This window comes from Lepidochelys kempii, chromosome 16 (genome assembly GCF_965140285.1).
Source record: "Lepidochelys kempii isolate rLepKem1 chromosome 16, rLepKem1.hap1, whole genome shotgun sequence".
In the NCBI taxonomy this organism is placed as follows: Eukaryota; Metazoa; Chordata; order Testudines; family Cheloniidae; genus Lepidochelys; species Lepidochelys kempii.
The window spans coordinates 17,639,862-17,658,533 of record NC_136395.1 but is presented as its reverse complement, the minus strand read 5'-3'; the positions used below and the strand labels follow the sequence as shown (position 1 = coordinate 17,658,533).

Genomic DNA, 18,672 nt, shown 5'->3' with positions numbered 1-18,672 from the left:
TACTGTTAAACAATGGGATACCAATTGAAATTTATTAAACATTTTGGATGTTTTCTATATTTTCACATCTTGATTTCTATTACAACACGGAATACAAAGTGTACAGTGCTCCTTTATATAATTAATTTTATTACAAATATTTGCATTGTAAAAATGATAAACAAAAGAAATAGCATTTTTCAATTCACCTCATACAAGTACCGTAGTGCGATCTCTTTATCATGAAAGGGTAACTTACAAATATAGATTTTTTTGTTATTTTGTTTACATTTACGGGAGATACTACTGAGATACAACCTCACCTGAAAGTGAGAACAGACATTCGCATGGCACTTTTGTAGCCGGCGTTGCACAGTATCTATGTGCCAGATATGCTAAACATTCATATGCCCCTTCATGCTTTGGCCACCATTCCAGAGGACATGCTTCCATGCTGATGACGCTCATTAAAAAATAATGCGTTAATTAAATTTGCGACTGAACTCCTTGGGGGAGAATTGTACATCTTCTGTTCTGTTTTACCTGCATTCTGCCCTATATTTCATGTTGTAGCAGTCTCGGATGATAACCCAGCACATGTTCCTTTTAAAACACTTTCATTGGTGATTTGACAAAACCCAAAGAAGGTACCAATATGAGATTTCTAAAACTAGCTACAGCACTCGACCCAAGGTATAAGAATCTGAAGTGCCACCCAAAATCTGAGAGGGACGAGGTGTGGAGCATGCTTTCAGAAGTCTTAAAAGAGCAACACTCCATTATGGAAACTACAGAATCTGAACCACCAAAAAAGAAAATCAACCTTCTGCTGGTGGCATCTGACTCAGGTGATGAAAATAAACATGCATTGGTCTGCTCTACTTTGGATCGTTATCAAGCAGAACCCATCACCAGCATGGACACATGTCCCCTGGAATGGTGGTTGAACCATGAAGGGACATATGAATCTTTAGCACATCTGGAACGTAAATCTCTTGAGTGCCATGCAAATGCCTCTTCTCACTTTCAGGTGACATTGTAAACAAGAAGTGGGCAGCATTATATCCTGAAAATTGTAACCAAACTTGTTTGTCTGAGCAATTGGCTGAACAAGAAGTAGGACTAAGTGGACTTGAAGGCTCTGAAGTTTTGCATTATTTTATTTTTGAATGCAGTTATTTTTTGTACATAATTCTACATTTGTAAATTAAACTTTCATGATAAAGAGATTGCACTACAGTACTTGTATTAGGTGAATTGAAAAATACTATTTCTTTTGGTTTTTTGCAGTGCAAATATTTGTAATAAAAAATAATTATAAAGTGAGCACTGTACACTTGGTATTCTGTGTTGTAACTGAAATCAATATATTTGAAAAGTTAGAAAACACCCAAAAATATTTAAATAAATGGTATTCTATTATTGTTTAACAGCACGATTAATAGCATGATTAATCGCAATTAATTTTTTAAATCGCGTGATTAATTGTGATTAATTTTTTAATCGCCTGACATCCCCAATTATTATCCATATTTTAGAGATGGGAAACTGAGGCAGAGAGAGGTTAAGTGACTTGCCCAAGCTCACACAGAGAATCTGAGAACTGAATCCAGATCTCCTGAATCCCAGTCAAGTGCCTTATCTGCAAGCTCATCCTTCTTTCCTGACTGAATATCTTACTGGAGAGATGACAATTCTGAATGTGAAATGAACAGTGGCTCTTTATAAAGACAGAGCAACTTCCTTGAGAAGGGACTGTAATTAACTATTGACTCTTTGGATGTACATTTTTCCCTCTCTTTTTTATATAGGTCCATTGCCTGGTTAGTTTATATTTTGAATGTTCAAGATGAAGATTAATGTTTTTACTTGTTCTCTTCCAACATCCTCGTGCTACATCCTGATGTTGTAATCTGGTTACTTGTTTTTTGGTTCGTATTTCCTAGCCAGTGAGACACTGGGCCAGCCATAACGGTGCTTCAGGATTGTTATTAGGGAGGTGTTCTGGAAACGTGCATATCTGATCTTATCTTTCCGTAATAGATAAAGATGTGTCCGAAATTTTCCTGGGAAAATGATTTGCTTTGAAATATCCCAGGAAAAGGCGGGAAAATGCTTTGGAAATGCTGCGGAGAGAGCAGTAGTGTTGAGTTATTATTGTAACACGCTGTTATTGATCATCCTCAGGGCACCAGTTTCTTGAGCCAACACAATGCCTGAAGTGAGAATGAAGGTAACATAGAAGGTAATGAGGCGCGTTATAAATCAGGGGAGGTTCTGAACAGAGAGCCTGATGAGAAGGGTGGAGCATAACCTCTTTAACAAGGGACTTGACACAAAAGTTCAAGAGTCCGAGCATGCATCCACCTAAGGAAAACACCAGGCATTCAAACCAGCTGTGTCCTGTCTACACACAGGCTCAAGGAACGAGAACAGCACAGAGGAGGGGCGAGGACAGGGATGAAGGAACCATAAGACACAATAGATAGGTTAATCTTAACTAGACCCTGAAACCAGAAAACATCAGCAGCGTTTTGCTGGGCAGCTCTCTGCTCACACTGCGTTGCTCCTGAAGGTGATGACTTTAATTTTCAGTAAGACCCTCCAGTTCTCCCAACAAGTCCCTGGGAGAATGAGTAACCCCAGGTAAGGGAATCCACCATTGCAGGCCTCCCTTGGGACTTTGTTGACGACGGCCGCGATCCAAAGCCCATTCACTTCAATGGATCAGGCCCTAGAGGAGTATTGCAAGCATCTGCCTATAGCAAAGTGATCCCGAAGCCAGTGGTCAGAGGCCCTATTCTCTAGCGCCTTTTCTTATGGGTTTGTACAGTGCCTGGCACAGAAGGGTCCTGTCCACGAATGGACCTCCTGCGCATGACCACAATACAAACAATATTAATAATGCCCCTCCTGGCTAAGAGCCTGATCCAAAGTCAATGGAGTCTTCCCAATGGAGATTCTGCCTTAGGACAAGCTACAGGAGCTGGTACCTGTGTACTGTAGGATTACTGTCTGCTCATCCCATCCAATCCGACTGGCAGCAAAGCAGCTATAATTCCCAGCATCCTCAGGGACAGCCTCCTTGATTATCAGGGTGCCCTGAGCATCTATGAGAAACCTAGAACAAGAAAGAAAAGAGCAGGGGTGGGGGAAAGGTCACCATGAAAACAAAGCTCAGAAAAAGAAGAAAATACAGCATGACTTGCCCTAAAAAAATCTCCTTGCACTTTTCCCAAATAAAAAGTTAAAAGGGGAATTCATAGGTCAAATTTCACCCTTAACCAAAAAAAAAAAAGTAACAGACGGATCAGCTACAGCAGAAACGAGGCCTAACAACTAAAGCAAATGTTTCCATGAATAAGAAAAAAAAAATCAGAACGTTTTTTACTTTTTTTGGTTTTCTGCAATTTAAGTGAAAAACCACACCAAAAAAATGTCCGGTACTGTGTTCCTAGCCTAAATCTTTGCAACATGGCGCTAGTCAGGGAGCCTGAAAGTGAAATTTATCAGAAACTGACAATAAATAAAGGTCAAAAGTAAGTTTATTTCCATTTTTCCTCCCCTCCTTGCATGCTACAGAGCGTGAAAAGTCACTTTGATTTTAACATGCTTTCACAGCCTCCGCAACCTCCAGTGTTATTAGCAGCAGAGATAAGGAAGCATGGGTTTTTTAAATATATTCATTTTAACTAGACCGAGCCCTTCTAATCTCTGATGTGCAGTTCATATAATTTCCTGCCGTTTCCCCCTTTTCCCTTTATCAACCCTCTCCAGGCACATGAACCACCAGAAATCCTTCTCCGGTTACCTGTGGGGACTCATTTAATAGCCCCCCCCCAAAGGAAAAAAAAAACAGCCCAACGCAGTGAGCAGGCCAAAGAGAACAAACATGACTCAGCCAACGCCTCCGAGAGTGGAGATCCCTCTTAAGCCCAGGAGCAGACGGCAAGGGGGTGCAGCTCTGCCCCTCCAGCATTGCAACAGTCCCCAAGAGACAAACTCCTCCATTTCATGAGGTCAAGGCCCAGCCTAGACTAAACACTAACACATCAAACCCCTATCACGGAACTGGCCACACCACCACTGCCCCAGCCCCTTTACCAGCATGAGGCTGCAGCCATGTTTTGTAACCTGGCTAAAAGCTTTGGTCTGACCAAGCCAGCCTCCGCCTGCAGGAGGTCTGAAAACAGCAATAAAAGCCTTGTACTCAATATCCTTTGGTGTGCACGGGGTGGAAAAGGTGCCCCCTTTCCCTCCTCCTCCCCCCGCTGCCCACCCTCATAAGTCTGAGGCTGCTCTGCTGAGTGGGGCTGACACGTGGCAGTTTGCATGGAAGCCCAGGAGTGAAGCGGCCAAGGCTCTGATTAGCTAACGTTACCTGCTGTCCTTTTCCAGGGCTCGGTCCCACCGTTTCCAGGAGATTCGGGGCGCAGGGTGGCCCAGCGCCGTGCAGTTGAGCCTCACCTCCCCACCCCTGGTGAACGACTGCGAGCTTGTGGCCACCCTTACTCGAGGCGTCTCTACACACAGCGAAACACAACGCGGGTCAGACACCAGTCACCTGCTCCCAGCTCCAGAGGCCCAATTCCTGGCTCTCCCCCTCCTACCACAGAGGGGGAGCACAGGGAAGGCGGTAAAGGAACCGTGGCCGAGAGCAGTGAAACTGGTGTGGAAGAAATCAAATCCTCTCCCTCTGTTTGGATGCAGTAAGTCAGAGACAATTTTTATTTCAAGCAATTGTGGGGGAGACTGCAAGTCAGGAGTTACCCTGGCCTTAGACAAGACTCTGAACAACAAGTGGTTTATCACAAATATTTATAGTTTTCGTCACATGCATTGACGAATAGCAATTGCACTTTGTTTATACATTTTCAGTCCTGATGTCTTATTATTATTAACGATTTTCTGCTACTACTACATTCTATTTTGTCTAAAAACAAGGTCAGACAGCTTAGCAATTTTCCATACGCTTTCCCCAATCCTGCTTTGCAAGTCTCGTGTTATTAGGGTTAAAGTTAGCCTAACTTTTGCCCTGTTTCTAACAGAACCAAGGTGGCTACACTTAAATCTCTTTCTGTCACTTCCTACTTCCACACTGGGCTTCTGGAATGGCAATGTTCCTCAGGTCCAGCCTTGCCATTGGTGGGGCTACAGGCCATACGTTGCTGCTCCCTCCAGCCTCACAATTGAACGAGGGGAGCAGCGTGGTGAAGCGGTCATTATAGGGTTAACTGGGTTACTCAGCGCAGTAGGGGGTGCAGCCATGCTCCACCCTTCCCTTACGTCCTGTTCAGTCAGTGGGAACATTCCCCCCATAACTCTCTTGGGATGCAGTTAAATAAAGCAGCAAGTTCCCGGCCTGCAGTCCTGCCACTAGACTGATCTATGGCTTGGGGAGCTTGCAAGGAAGCAGGGGTCCCAGAAGAGCAGAGACTCAAGGAGCAGAGACTTGCTTTGCTGATCCATCAGGCCAGCTCTGATCTTGGTGACAAGTGACTTTCACAAAGCACTGGGGATGCCACCTCCTGCACTGCTTCTGCTCATATAAACCCATACAGGATGACACAGATCCTTCCAAACAGACCCTTTGTAAGACTCTTGGATTTGTGGCGTGCCCTGGAGAAGCAACCGGTACGTTCCCCCCACTTCAGCTCAGACTCTAAGGGATTTCAGGCCCAGCCAAGGACAGGTAATCGCCTCAACATAGGGCTCAGATACTGCATGGAGACAGGACAGCTTACCCTGAACAAAGAGCCAGATGGAAGCATTAGCTGTCCCACGGCTGTTGCTTGCAGTGCATTCGTACCGGCCACCATCATCCAACTGAACACTGACAATTTCCAGCGAGAGGTTCCACAGGACCCTCACCCATCCCTCGTCTGGCTGCAGCACCTTCCCATCCCGGCTCCAGGTCAGATTATAAGCAACGTCTCCTGACACTGGGCAAGACATGATCACTCCTTGTCCTGGCAATGCAGTGATGTTCCTAGGGGGCACCAGGTACGGAGGCGGCTCTGCATGGGGGAAGCAAACAGCGGGGTCCAATTATCCAGGCTGCTGACCCCCATTCACACCACTGGAGTCAGTCCCAAATTCTGTCATTCAGAGGTCTCTAACACTGAAGTGCTGAGCTTGACCATTAAATATTGGAAGCAAAGCCCAGGGGTGGGAGCCTGGGCTGAGGCTGTCACCTGCCCGAGTTGCCCCCCGCCATCCTCAGTACTGACCGGTGACAGAGAGGTAGCCACGAGCTCGTGCTGCCCCAGCTTTGCTAACAGCTGTGCACTCATAAAAACCTTCATCGCTTCCGGAAACCACAGGGATCTCCCAGCTGCTGGTCCCAGAATCCCTGGGGAAAAAACCAAAAAAAACCCCTGAGACTGGAGAGGAAGATACCCGGCTCTCCTCTTTTGGCACTGGCTGAGATTTTCACAAGCAACTCACCATTTATGGCGCCTTAATTGTGGGGAGTCCCACTGAAGGCACCTTCAAGGGGCCAGATTGGCTGAAAGCAGAATCTCAGGGGTTTTTGACAACTGGACCGATGCTGGGATTTTTCCTAAAATCTCTCCCCCGTGCAGCAATGACAAGAGCACTAGCATAGACAGGGTGCTTGGGGGTTTATCTCCGTGCTGTCTAGACCTGCTTAGAGCTGGGTTACATGGCACGGAGGCCCCCACTCTCTCCACTGCTCTCCCTAGCAGCAGTGGGAGATCACAATTCACATGCAGTTCCTTTTACCCCTGCATCCCAAGTGTGTCTCCTTAGCCTGAACGCAGGCTGGAGGTTTGGGGGCTCATGTGTAAAGACCTTTATCTTGCATTTTGCTGCAGAAGGAATGAGGAACCCACTGCTACCACACTGAAAACCCACTGTGTTGTGTCACGGAGTACCAAGAGAAGCTGCTGTCTGAGTCAGCATGACAGCAGCGACAGCAGGGAACAAGCAGTCCATAAGATCTTCAGGGCCTCAGTGGGAATTCCAATTGGAAGGGAAATTTCCCACTTGGTCCCCTGAGCCACGTGTATTCTTCACCCCCACAATCTCAAAGGAAGCAGCATTCCAGTAACTCCAAGTGACCAGATTGGACGGTGGAGGTCAGCCGTACCCACCCCCCAGAGAGCAAGCCAGATCCACTCTGTGGAGACAGATAGCAAAGAGTAACACAGTGGCTGTCATGCCGGGACAGAGCCAATGGTCCATCCTGGTGGGGGGAACATATCTCCAATCTCAGCTATTGAAGGTACGTCCGAAGAACATGCAAGAACGTACGGTGTAATGTTATGCCATGGAACAAATACCTTCCTGTCCCCCAAGCTGGACATCATTTTGTGCCCTGGAGCATGAGGATTGCTAGCCCTTGTAATTAACATCCTGGCCAGACCTACCTATATTTGTATGTGACTAATGTGGGTTTGGGGAAATTTACCAAGTAACTGACTTACTGCAGTAGAGCCTGAGACTTACATGAAAAGTTGATCCTTTCCAAGCATCTCCCCACCACGGCTGAGCTTCAGTCGGAAGGGGATCTCGCTCTGGGCAGAGCAGCTGATCAGCAGTGACTGATTGTGATAAGCCTGGATTTTACTGGGCATGTTCACTTTGGGTAGACCTGGGTGGTGGGGACAGGCATGGGGTAAAGAGAGAGAGAGAGAGAGAGACTCCCTAATTCTCAGAAACAGAACATTGAAAATTTGATTGGGGAGAGGGAAAAAAAAAATAACCATGAAAAAAACCAAACTGGCCCCCTGTGCTGAAATGGAACGGTCTTTCCTTTAAAGAATGAGCAGCCCCTGTCTGGCTTTGTCCTAATAACTCACTATAAGAAGCTAAAGTTAGGGCCTCATTTGGTAAGGCGCAGGTCCTGCTGTAATGATATGTTTACTTGCAGTATATTCTGCAGACATTAGATCTCTGTGTGCTCTGTAGAGTACTAGAGAGGGTGTGGTTCTGGTAAACAATGGAGACGAAGCTGGATCTCAAAGCTGTGTAGAAACCTGTTTGTTCATGGTTCTAATTGCAGCTGTTTGGGTTTAATAAATACGTCCTGTCTGCGAAAGGCTGTGATTCCATAGTCTATTATGACACTGGCTACTTCTCCCTTTCTGGGCATTTATACCATACATATCACTGCAATATCTGCTTCACCCCTGCTTTCAAATAGCAGCCTCACTCCTTGAGCCACATAGGACAAGCTTCTCCCTAACCTTGTCTGCACATTTATACTAAATGTGTAACTGGCTATGCCTCCTCAAAACAGAGCAGGCAGCTACAGACCCTTCTCCCAGAAGAGGGCTACGTTTTGTGCTCCTGAAAGGAAGTTGGACAGATGAACCCCGCAAGGTAGGTGGGGTTCTACCATGGAGGGAGTATTAGAGAAATGTCCGTTCAGAACCTGGGACATTACACCTATCTCCAGCCCTTTCCTGGGTGATTTCAGGTACCTGCTTGTAAGAGGAATAAAAGCTGGTTGGCCTATTCCGATGCTACTCTACGAGCTACAGAAAGGCATCAAGCCAGCAGCTCCGAACCTCTTCCCGCTAGGACCGTACAAACCAGAGCTGCTCACCTGGGACCACACTGGTGTAGGCGACTCCCGATACACGCTGCAATGGGTGTCCATCTGGGTCTTCTCCTGTCACTTGCAGCAAGAAGCTTCCCATGGGTGCCTGGAATTGGGGTCCCACCCAGAGCTGGCCGGAGGAGTCATTGGAGAAAGGCCGCGTCGGCAGGGAGACGAGGGGCCGGCCAGAGCTGTCATACAGCTCCACGCCCTTCAGGTGCCCTGGAGGCTCCAAGCCAGTGCAGTTAATCAGCACAGAGACAGGAAGCCCTGCAGAGACAGGGGAAGGCAGCGGGGAGAGCAAGGAATGGGACTGCATCCAGGACAGTCATTGTAAAGCACTGTGACCTTTCCTCTCTGCTGCAAACATCACCCCTATTATTCGGCGGCTGGGATCACTGCTTTCCATGCTCATCTCATCGTTACCTTGGGCTCCCCTGCCTGTCTGCAGCCACCTGCTGTCTCATTTTATACTTCGACTGCAGGCTCCTTGGGGCAGGGACTGCTTTTGTTCTACATTTGTACAGCGCCTAACACAATGAGGCCCTGCTCTATGGTTGGGACCCCTAGGCACTGCCGCTGTATAAACAATAGCGCCTGCTGGCTCCAGGCTGGATTGCTGCAACACGCTCCACTCAGAGCTGCTCCGAAGGCCACTCGAAGCTTCAGCAAACATGGAACAGAGCAGCTTGCCCCAGAGCCCAGCAAAACAGCGGGAGCCCACTTATCTTCGGCTCCATTCGCTCTCTAGCACGCCGCGTCTTACGGACCCCCCTGCCCCCTCCACACACATGCACGCGCGCCATGGGAAGAGCAGGAGGTACCATGCACAGGCCGCTCTCTGGGGTGGTTTAGGTCGAACGTAGGTTGGTGGGAAAAGCTGGCTCGGAAACGGATGGCGCTGACGCCCGTGATTCTCACTGAGTGGCGGCCGCTGCTCTGGATCTGAAAGCAGCAAACAGACGTCACATCATCAAGTGTAGAAAGGGGGTAGCTCTGACTCCTGAAGCTGCCCACCATGCAGGATCAGGGGGTAGGGGAGAAGGGAGAGGCTGCAGTAAGCCGCAGACAGACCTTTTTAGTAGCCTGCATTCTGGGCAGGCACACACTTCCTTCTGCAGCCCTGGAGAGCCACAATGGGATCGGAGTGACAGAACGAGTGGAACCCTGGGGGGAATCTTTATGTTCAGTGAGGCCAAATTCTCTGTTGCAAATGGGAGCATTTCCATTACTTCAATGGAGTTCCACCCCGACACCAGTAGAGAAGCTGGCCCTCGGACTTTTAGAGTTGACTTCAAAGTGCCCTTAACCAATTGACACCTTCCTGAGAAGTCCCATGCCCCTATTTATTCAGGGCACTTGGCTTTCCTTAGAACCCCACGAAGTATTCCCGGTGGCCAGCCCATTGCCTTCCAGAGTGGAGCTGGTGGTGAAAGGGGAAAACCCAGCCCCTGGGTCAGCCTCCCTTCCTGCATCAGGGCCGAAGTTATCACAAGGGACCCAGCTCCCAGAGGGGACAGGGGACTAGGGAGGCAACACTTGGGTGCTACAGGGAAGGGTGCCCAGGCTGGAACCAGTTAACGAGGCAGCTGCAGCGTCTCCACCCTAGAGAGGGGATAGACCCTGGGGAGCAAGCTGGGGACAAGACATCAAAGTTGCATTCTATACATTTCTCCACGTCTCTTGGCACATGGAGAACCTCTCAGGCAAAGGGGTTTGCCTGCTCTAGGATCTGGCCTAGATAGGCCCCTGGCCCAGCAATTCCTTTCGCTTCCATCCTACCTTGACTGACCACACGCCTGGCCGGTGAGGCTTGACAGTCAGCACCCTGGCGGAGTTCGGGATGTTGAGGTGTTCCTCCAGGCCCCGGCCTTTCTGAAGGATCTTCCCTGCACCGGCAAGCGGAATCCTTGGGTTAGCACCTCCTGCTTCCCGCTCACCTGTCCTAGGAGGGACGGCCCACCCCCGCTACATCCAATAGTTGGTGGCTTTCCAACAAGCCATGCCCGACGCATCTGCCCATTACGGTCTACCCAGGACAGAGGAAGGCAGAAGCCCAGTCTCCGAGTTGCCTGTTCTCGGCAGGAGTCTGTTTGCATCACAGCCTCCAGGGCCGCCTTCTGCCCGTAGCCCCGAGTGGCTAGCAACGGGCTCAGCATTGTATTCCCACACCTGACAGGCCCACAGAGCTTTCTCCGCCCACCAGGTTTTAGCGCCACTTCCGACATTACGGCTCCCTCCACAGACCCTGTGCCCCTGGAGAAAGCAGCCTGGGATCCCAGCTCTCTCCAACCCAAGCCCTGCCACGCTAGCTAGCCGCTCCTTTTCCATTTTTGCTGGAGGTTGCTCATCTTTCCCTCACTCTTTTCTCTAAGGAGAGACACCCTCCCAGCCCGCTGCCCTTCCTCCTCCCGTGTATGACCACACACCCACCTACCCACATTTCCCTCTGCTCATTCTAAACCCTCAGTATTCACGGCCTCTCGGTCCCTTCCACGGGACCCAGGCAGCTGGGAGGGTCTCTCGTTCACCCATGCTGCCTATCTATCTGCACCGCTCCCTTCCCAGCTCCGAGCCCCCATATCACTTCTCTTTAACCCTCATCCTCCTGGTCTCCCTCGTGTCCTCAGCACTCTCTGCAGGTCGTTTGCTCACACCATGCGTTGGCAATGCTTGGGGAAAGCCAGCCACGTGGGGTAATTTCAGTGGCTGAGGAGCAGTTATCGTCAATCAGCAGTTGTCAACTGACAGCTGAGAAGAAAAGCCCAGAAGGGATAGGGGAAAAGCAGGACTTACAAAATTAAAGTATGAATTTAACATGGCAAAGGGGAAGGGACACACTTGGGAGCTTAACGAGGTCTTTGCAGCTCATTACTTTTTGCTGAACAGATTTTTGCCCTGTGGCTTGTCTCCCTCAGTGCAGCTCAGCTTGGTTATTTCCTGGCTTCAGTCTCCCATTCGCTCATCAAACGAGCCCCTGGTCGGGTCCCCAAAAGGGACTGAACTCAGGACCTTTTTAGCTCTAAATCCCAGCTCTCTGCTGCTTGGGCCAGTGGACCCGCAGCTGGCATAGGCTGCTCACTAGGCTCTCCCCATAGCCGAAACTGTCCTCCCCCTGCCCGAGGTTGGGACCCGCTTGCTGATAATGCCCTGGGACATACCTGCCGGATCCCTGACTTCGATCTCTGGAGCGGGGCCGCTCACGGAGATGGTGACTTCCTTCAGGCTGGGGTCAAAGGGAACCAGCCAGGTGTGCTCTCCCCCCTGCTCGTGGTCTGTGGACAGCAGGTGGACTTTGGAGGCCTGGATAGCCTCTTCTACCCATTTCAGCACCTACGGGGCAGAGAGGGTGACATGGAGCAGGGACATAGGACTGGAAGGCGCCTCAAATGCGAAACGCGGTCCCCTCCTATCACAGGCCACCCCACCGTAAACCCGGGATGCTCTCTGGTGTGCCGGGATGCACAAACATTGAGATATTGGGAGGGGGCCTGCTGTCAGGGCTGTTGCCCCTGGTTACCTCTCCCCCGAAGGTGCAGAGGTGGTAAGAGTCCAGGCACAAACTAGGCGGGGGGGATACACACTGTATGTATACAGACATTAGTTCAGTCACATGAGCAGGAGGGACCGAGCCTTCTCGAGATTCACCATCAAGATCTTGAGCAACAACTCAACTGGAGGGCAAAGCCTGGCTCCTCCAGCCCCATGGGAAAGTCTTTAATGGGCACTGCACCCCTCCCCAGCCATCCTGGTGCCATGAGGTGCACATCGTGCGCTCTCCCACGGGGAGGAAAGCAGGCTAGGAAGGGCACAGACCTGTATCAGAACCTGCACCATGCCCAAGGGCCGAGACAAATGCATTTGGACAGCCCAGTATATGCAACGTGGGGAGCTCCTGGGACGCTGCAGGGTGGGGCTGAGCAGGGGGGTGGTGTGCACGGGAGATGGGACAGCCAGAGCAGGCAGCACAGGACAGAGCCAGGCTCCTTAGCATGTTCTTTGCTCCTCCCGCCCTTGCTCACACCTGACCCTCCCTTTCCCCTTCAGTTTCATGCCTAGCACCGTTTTCTTTGTTCCTGTAAAAAAAGAAAAACAACCTGCTTGGGAAAGTCCTGCAGGGGATCCAGTGCCGGAGCCCAGCCCCTGCTCCCTGTGGGCCCTGAGCCCAGAGAAGTGATAGGACCGGGGGGAGGTTAGATATCACCTCAGTCCCCGGAAAAATCATGGAGCAGGTCCTCAAAGAATCAATCCTGAAGCACTTACATGAGAGGAAAGTGATCAGGAACAGTCAGCATAGATTCACCAAGGGAAGGTCATGCCTGACTAATCTAATCGCCTTCCATGATGAGATTACTGGTTCTGTGGATGAAGGGAAAGCAGTGGATGTATTGTTTCTTGACTTTAGCAAAGCTTTTGACACGGTCTCCCACAGTATTCTTGTCAGCAAGTTAGAGAAGTATGGGCTGGATGAATGCACTATAAGGTGGGTAGAAAGTTGGCTAGATTGTCGGGCTCAATGGGTAGTGATCAATGGCTCCATGTCTAGTTGGCAGCCGGTATCAAGTGGAGTGCCCCAGGGGTCGGTCCTGGGGCCGGTTTTGTTCAATATCTTCATAAATGATCTGGAGGATGGTGTGGATTGCACTCTCAGCAAATTTGCGGATGGTACTAAACTGGGAGGAGTGGTAGATACGCTGGAGGGCAGGGATAGGATACAGAGGGACCTAGACAAATTGGAGGATTGGGCCAAAAGAAATCTGATGAGGTTCAATAAGGATAAGTGCAGGGTCCTGCACTTAGGATGGAAGAACCCAATGCACAGCTACAGACTAGGGACCGAATGGCTAGGCAGCAGTTCTGTGGAAAAGGACCTAGGGGTGACAGTGGACGAGAAGCTGGATATGAGTCAGCAGTGTGCTCTTGTTGCCAAGAAGGCCAACGGCATTTTGGGATGTATAAGTAGGGGCATAGCGAGCAGATTGAGGGACGTGATCGTCCCCCTCTATTTGACATTGGTGAGGCCTCATCTGGAGTACTGTATCCAGTTTTGGGCCCCACACTACAAGAAGGATGTGGATAAATTGGAGAGAGTCCAGCGAAGGGCAACAAAAATGATTAGGGGTCTGGAACACATGACTTATGAGGAGAAGCTGAGGGAACTGGGATTGTTTAGTCTGCAGAAGAGAAGAATGAGGGGGGATTTGATAGCTGCTTTCAACTACCTGAGAGGTGGTTTCAGAGAGGATGGTTCTAGACTATTCTCAGTGGTGGAAGAGGACAGGACAAGGAGTAATGGTCTCAAGTTGCAGTGGGGGAGGTTTAGGTTGGATATTAGGAAAAACTTTTTCACTAGGAGGGTGGTGAAACACTGGAATGCGTTACCTAGGGAGGTGGTAGAATCTCCTTCCTTAGAAGTTTTTAAGGTCAGGCTTGACAAAGCCCTGGTTGGGATGATTTAATTGGGGATTGGTCCTGCTTTGAGCAGGGGGTTGGACTAGATGACCTCCTGAGGTCCCTTCCAACCCTGATATTCTATGATTCTATGATTCTATATGGACACAGAAATCCAGCTCCGGTTCCTCCCCTTGCCCAAGGGAAGAACCAGTCTAAGGGAGCCCCTCGATCTCCAGAGCAGAGCTCAGCTGGCAACAGGAAACTCCTGACTGGCTACCAGTGCTGACCCCAGCCTGCTCCTAGCCAGAAGGACGGTGCAGGACTTCGGGTGATTGCAGTCCCAGCTGCTGGCACTCAGGAGACCTGGATTCAACTCCACGCTCTGTCACAGGTTTGAGTGTGACCTTGGGCAAGCGACTTGTCTCTGTGCTGCGCTTTGCCACCTGTGCAATGGGGCCAATAGTCCTGCCCTACCTCACAGGGGGTGGTGATGATAAATACAATACAGGCTGCGGGATGCTCAGGGACTGGGGTACCATTACTTTGGTAACAGGGACCCGCCTGAGTACCATAGATAGCACGTCACACCTCATACACAAACGCAAGATACAATGGCATTTACTGGTCCCATCAGTCCCTGCAGCTGGGTCCAGAGAATGGGAACAAGGAAACCAGTCTTTGCACAGAATTAAGGGCCAAATCCTCAACCTGACAGGGCTCCAGTGATTGACACGGCATCTGAGGATCCAGCCTTAACTGTTTATCCCGAACATGCTGTTTTCCAGGTGCTGGAGCAGGGAGGGAGGCAGGGTGCAGGGAAAAGGAGACAGCAGCAAGGGCTGATCCTTTCCAGTTACAAAGCAAACACGCACACTTGCTGATGTTAGAGGAATTAAAGATTCTGGCGTGATTGTTATTGCCAGATGGCTCCCACTCAGCCGCTCGGAGCAGATGAGTGATTAGCCCGCCCCTTGCCCACGGGAATACTGTGCAAGAGCCAGCCGCCAGGAAGGGGGGCGGAAGGGAGGCAGAAGGAGACCTCACCGCTCCAAACCTGTTGCTGTTAATAGTTAGACAGACGCTGGGCTCCTGCTCTCCAAGCGCTTCACAGACCGGCCGGGTCAAGACCGTCAAAGGCAGGAGTCTAAAGGCAGGAGTCTAAAGTCAGGCTCCATAGTTAGGGACCTGTCTGATTTTCAAAGGTGTGGAGCCCCCAACAGCTCCCACCGCGGTCCTGGTTTTAAGGTTTTGGCCTTACTCCTCCACACCCCAGGGGTAGTATTGTCTCCATGCTACAGACGGGGAAATGGAGGCCCAAAGAAGTGGAAGCACTTAACCCAGGATCACGCAGCTATCCTGCGAGGCAACCAGAAACAGACCCCAGGTCTACAGACTCCCAGGCTCCTGCGTTAGCCCTGAGACAACCATCTTCTTCAGTCCCCCGGAGCGGGGACAGGGGATTAGATGGGCACTGAGGCTTTGCTCCTGAATGCCCAAACCTCCAGGAAGTCCCTAAGGGATAACAATCCGTGGCACGTCAATCTAAGCCACTAATGTGACGACAAAAGACAAAAAGACAAAAGAGCCTTGCATTGCTAACTTGATGAGGCCACCTGAACTAAAGGGGATCGACAGCATCAAGCCAGTGAAGGAGAGAGGCCTCTGATCATCATGATCTTATCACGCCATCCCAGCCACCCAAAACATAAAGGAGACTGTGAAAACCATCCAAGTCTTCCATTCTCGCAGGCAGGGTCATTGTAGCCGCGCTGGTCCCAGGATACTAGAGAGACAAGGTGTGGGAGGTACTAGCTTTTATTGGACCAGCTTCTATTGCTGAGACAAACAAGCTTTTAAGCTACACAGAGCTCTTCTTCCAACCTGGGAAAGGTGCTCGGAGTGTCACAGCTAAATACAGGGTGGAACAGATTGTTTAGCATAAGTTAACACATATTTCAAGGGACCATGCAAGGTGAAGTGGGCCATTAATACCCCTCCAGTAATCGGGGCGGGGAGGGGTGTAAAGACTGGGGGCTGGGTTCTAGATTGTTATAATGAGCCATAAATCACGTGTCTCTGTACAGCCCATGATTTTTAATATCTATCTAGTATTAAACTCCCAGGCTCATCTTTCAAAGGCATTGGGCAGGTTTCCTTTGCGGATGAGGACTGAGAGGTCAGATAGGGAGTGATCATTCTGCGAAAAGTGTTCACCCACAGGTGACAGGGCGTTTTTGTTTTTTATCGTTTCTCTGCGCGAGTTCATTTGAGAGCACAGATGCTCACAAGTAACAAAATTCAGGTCTTTTCCACTCACCTCCTTCACCTGTTGTTTATCCAGATGGAATATCTGCCCAGAGCTGGTAGCCGCAATTTCTTCGTACACTCGATACCCAGGGTGGCTTCTGTCCCCGCAGTCCCCTGTTAGCACGAACACAACCTGCCACAGAGAAACGCACGACAGCAAACCAAGTCAGAAGAGACTCCAACCAGCCATCCTCACCCCTCCCCCACTGGCAGCAGGTTGGCATGTGCCAACTCCAAGGTGAAGAAACAGTTACGAGCATGCTCCGGGTCTATATATATATATGTCAAGAGCTAGCCAACAGAAAACGTACCAGCAGGCGGAGGCAAAGAATACATGGCATTGTTTATAGGTTTTATAGGACCAGTACAGTTGGGTACTGTTGTGCTTTGCAAAAGGCTTCCTTTGCACGGCTCTTCGCCACCTTGTGGGCTCAGGGAGCGGATGTTCAGCGGCTCCTGGGTCACAGCGAAGGGACATCTCCTGGGAACGCAGCTGCAAGCCAGTAGCCGGACTCTCACCTGGGACTGTTTGTGCTGCAGGAGCTGCAGCAACTCCTGCTTGCGCTTGTAGTCTTTGGCCCGAGCGTCCGAGAACACATAGATGAACGATCCCGGGTGCGAGACCTCCACGGCCAGCTGGATGGCTCCGACGCTCATCTCCGGGCAATCCCCTCCGCCCTGCAGCCAAAGAGCCCATTAGGAAACCCGAGTAATCCTAACGGAGCCCAAAGTGAGGGCTGCAGGCAGCAACCTGGGGTGGGACGCCATTTCCATTAGGGAGGGGAAAACTTGCTGAGACCACGTGCCCCATCACGATCACTGCCTCACCTTCCAAGAGTTCAGTGAGCAATGCCTGCTCTGCCCTGGGCACATATCCTGAGCCCGGAAAGCCCCTAGTGCGGACAGGCACAGTTGCCGTTTGCCCTGGCAGTGCCTGGACACAGGTAGGCACCAGAGGTGCAAACAGCAGCGTCACCTGGCTGCACAGGTGCCACGTCACAGGCTGCTGGAATGAAGCTAAAGGCAGGAGCCGCACTCAGTGTCCCACCCTGCGCTTCAGAAACGCTAGGGAATCCCAGCAGACTCGTGCCTTTTTCAGACGCCAAAATTCCACTTCTGAGTCACTTATAAAGGGTTAATAAACGATCCTTCGATGTTGTAATCAACAGTTAATTATAGACCGTCACAGAGACCAACAGGTTGCTGGTAACCCTCTTTAACACCTTTGATTGATGTGCTGGTGACCTCGGATAACACACACTACTCCTGCCTGTAACCTACTTGCAACCCCGATGAATCATTCACAAAGGGACCCTTCATGCAAAGCATGCGCAGTGCAAACACATGGTGACTAGAGATGCCAGCTCCTGGTGGCCTCCAAGGCAGCTCAGCAACAGTCATCCAACCTCCCATCATCCCAGGGCTTCCCAGCCTTCCCTCCAGTGTAACAGTTTCACCTCCCACACAGAGGAAAACAGAATCTAATTGCCAGCTTTCTTACGGGCCTGGGAAGAGACGCTCATTTAGGGGCCTCCAGCTGACGTAGACCATAGAGAGGGGAGTTCAACAGATCGCTCAGCTATAACCAAGCCATGCCAGGCAGCCGGTTATTACTTACACAATAATAATACAGAATATCTTGTATAGCACTTTGCACCTTGAAGGACCCTAAAGCTCTTTACAGCGATACATGTACACGTCCTGCTCTCAGAGCACAGAGATAAATGCATCATTCAAGGTTATGAATATCTACGCACGAGTCACTTCCTCTGTCGCCAAAATGCAGCTCTCTCTGCAGTGGAACGCAGTGGCTGTATATCTTTCCGTTTCTGACAGAAATGTTCAGTTCATTGCATCTGAAGAAGTGGGGTTTTTACCCACGAAAGCTTATGCCCAAATAAATCTGTTAGTCTCTAAGGTGCCACCAGACTCCTCCTTGCTTTTGTGAATACAGACTAACACGGATGCCCCTCAGATATTTATTGGTTTTGGTTTTTCAATCTAAACCTGAACGTTTTTTAGTTTGGGGGTTTGCAGTAAAAACCTGAACATATCTGGGGAAAATATTTAATGAAAAAACAAACAAACAAAAATTGTTTTCAGCTAAACTTTATGTGGGAGGGAGAAAAATCATGTCTGGAACAACTCCAATAGCTCCCCATGCTGGACCCTAGGCAGGACCCCTGCTCACGCAAAGAGCTCCCAGCCAGGATCTAGAATAACCAGGGGAGGGCAAGGCCTCAGATCTAAATCTCATCCAAATATGGTACCTGCAGCAACAGAGCCCCTCCGACATCTTGCTGGGGCACTGACCACACCAGGCCCCCCCTCCGCTCCCCAAGGGTCTCTCCTGACCAGTGCAGAGCTGCTCTGTGCTCTCCCCTACCCCTCAGGAGCCTAAGGCACAGCATGCGCGTTGGGGGCAC

At 50.1% G+C, this 18,672-nt stretch overlaps 1 protein-coding gene across 1 annotated transcript in view; it reads right to left on the bottom strand.

The window, feature by feature from the left end:
* The window catches only part of HMCN2 (hemicentin 2), a 121,969-nt gene that overhangs the window by 87,727 nt on the left and 15,570 nt on the right, over positions 1-18,672 (bottom strand). Inside the window, exons 5-15 of the mRNA XM_073314813.2 lie at positions 16,766-16,924; positions 16,257-16,379; positions 11,707-11,878; positions 10,328-10,434; positions 9,370-9,490; positions 8,552-8,815; positions 7,450-7,594; positions 6,210-6,331; positions 5,724-5,996; positions 4,361-4,502; positions 2,973-3,100 (exon numbers count right to left, since the gene is read on the bottom strand). Of these exons, the coding sequence (XP_073170914.2) occupies positions 2,973-3,100; positions 4,361-4,502; positions 5,724-5,996; positions 6,210-6,331; positions 7,450-7,594; positions 8,552-8,815; positions 9,370-9,490; positions 10,328-10,434; positions 11,707-11,878; positions 16,257-16,379; positions 16,766-16,924 (1,756 nt within the window). The remainder of the gene's footprint in view (positions 1-2,972; positions 3,101-4,360; positions 4,503-5,723; positions 5,997-6,209; positions 6,332-7,449; positions 7,595-8,551; positions 8,816-9,369; positions 9,491-10,327; positions 10,435-11,706; positions 11,879-16,256; positions 16,380-16,765; positions 16,925-18,672) is intronic.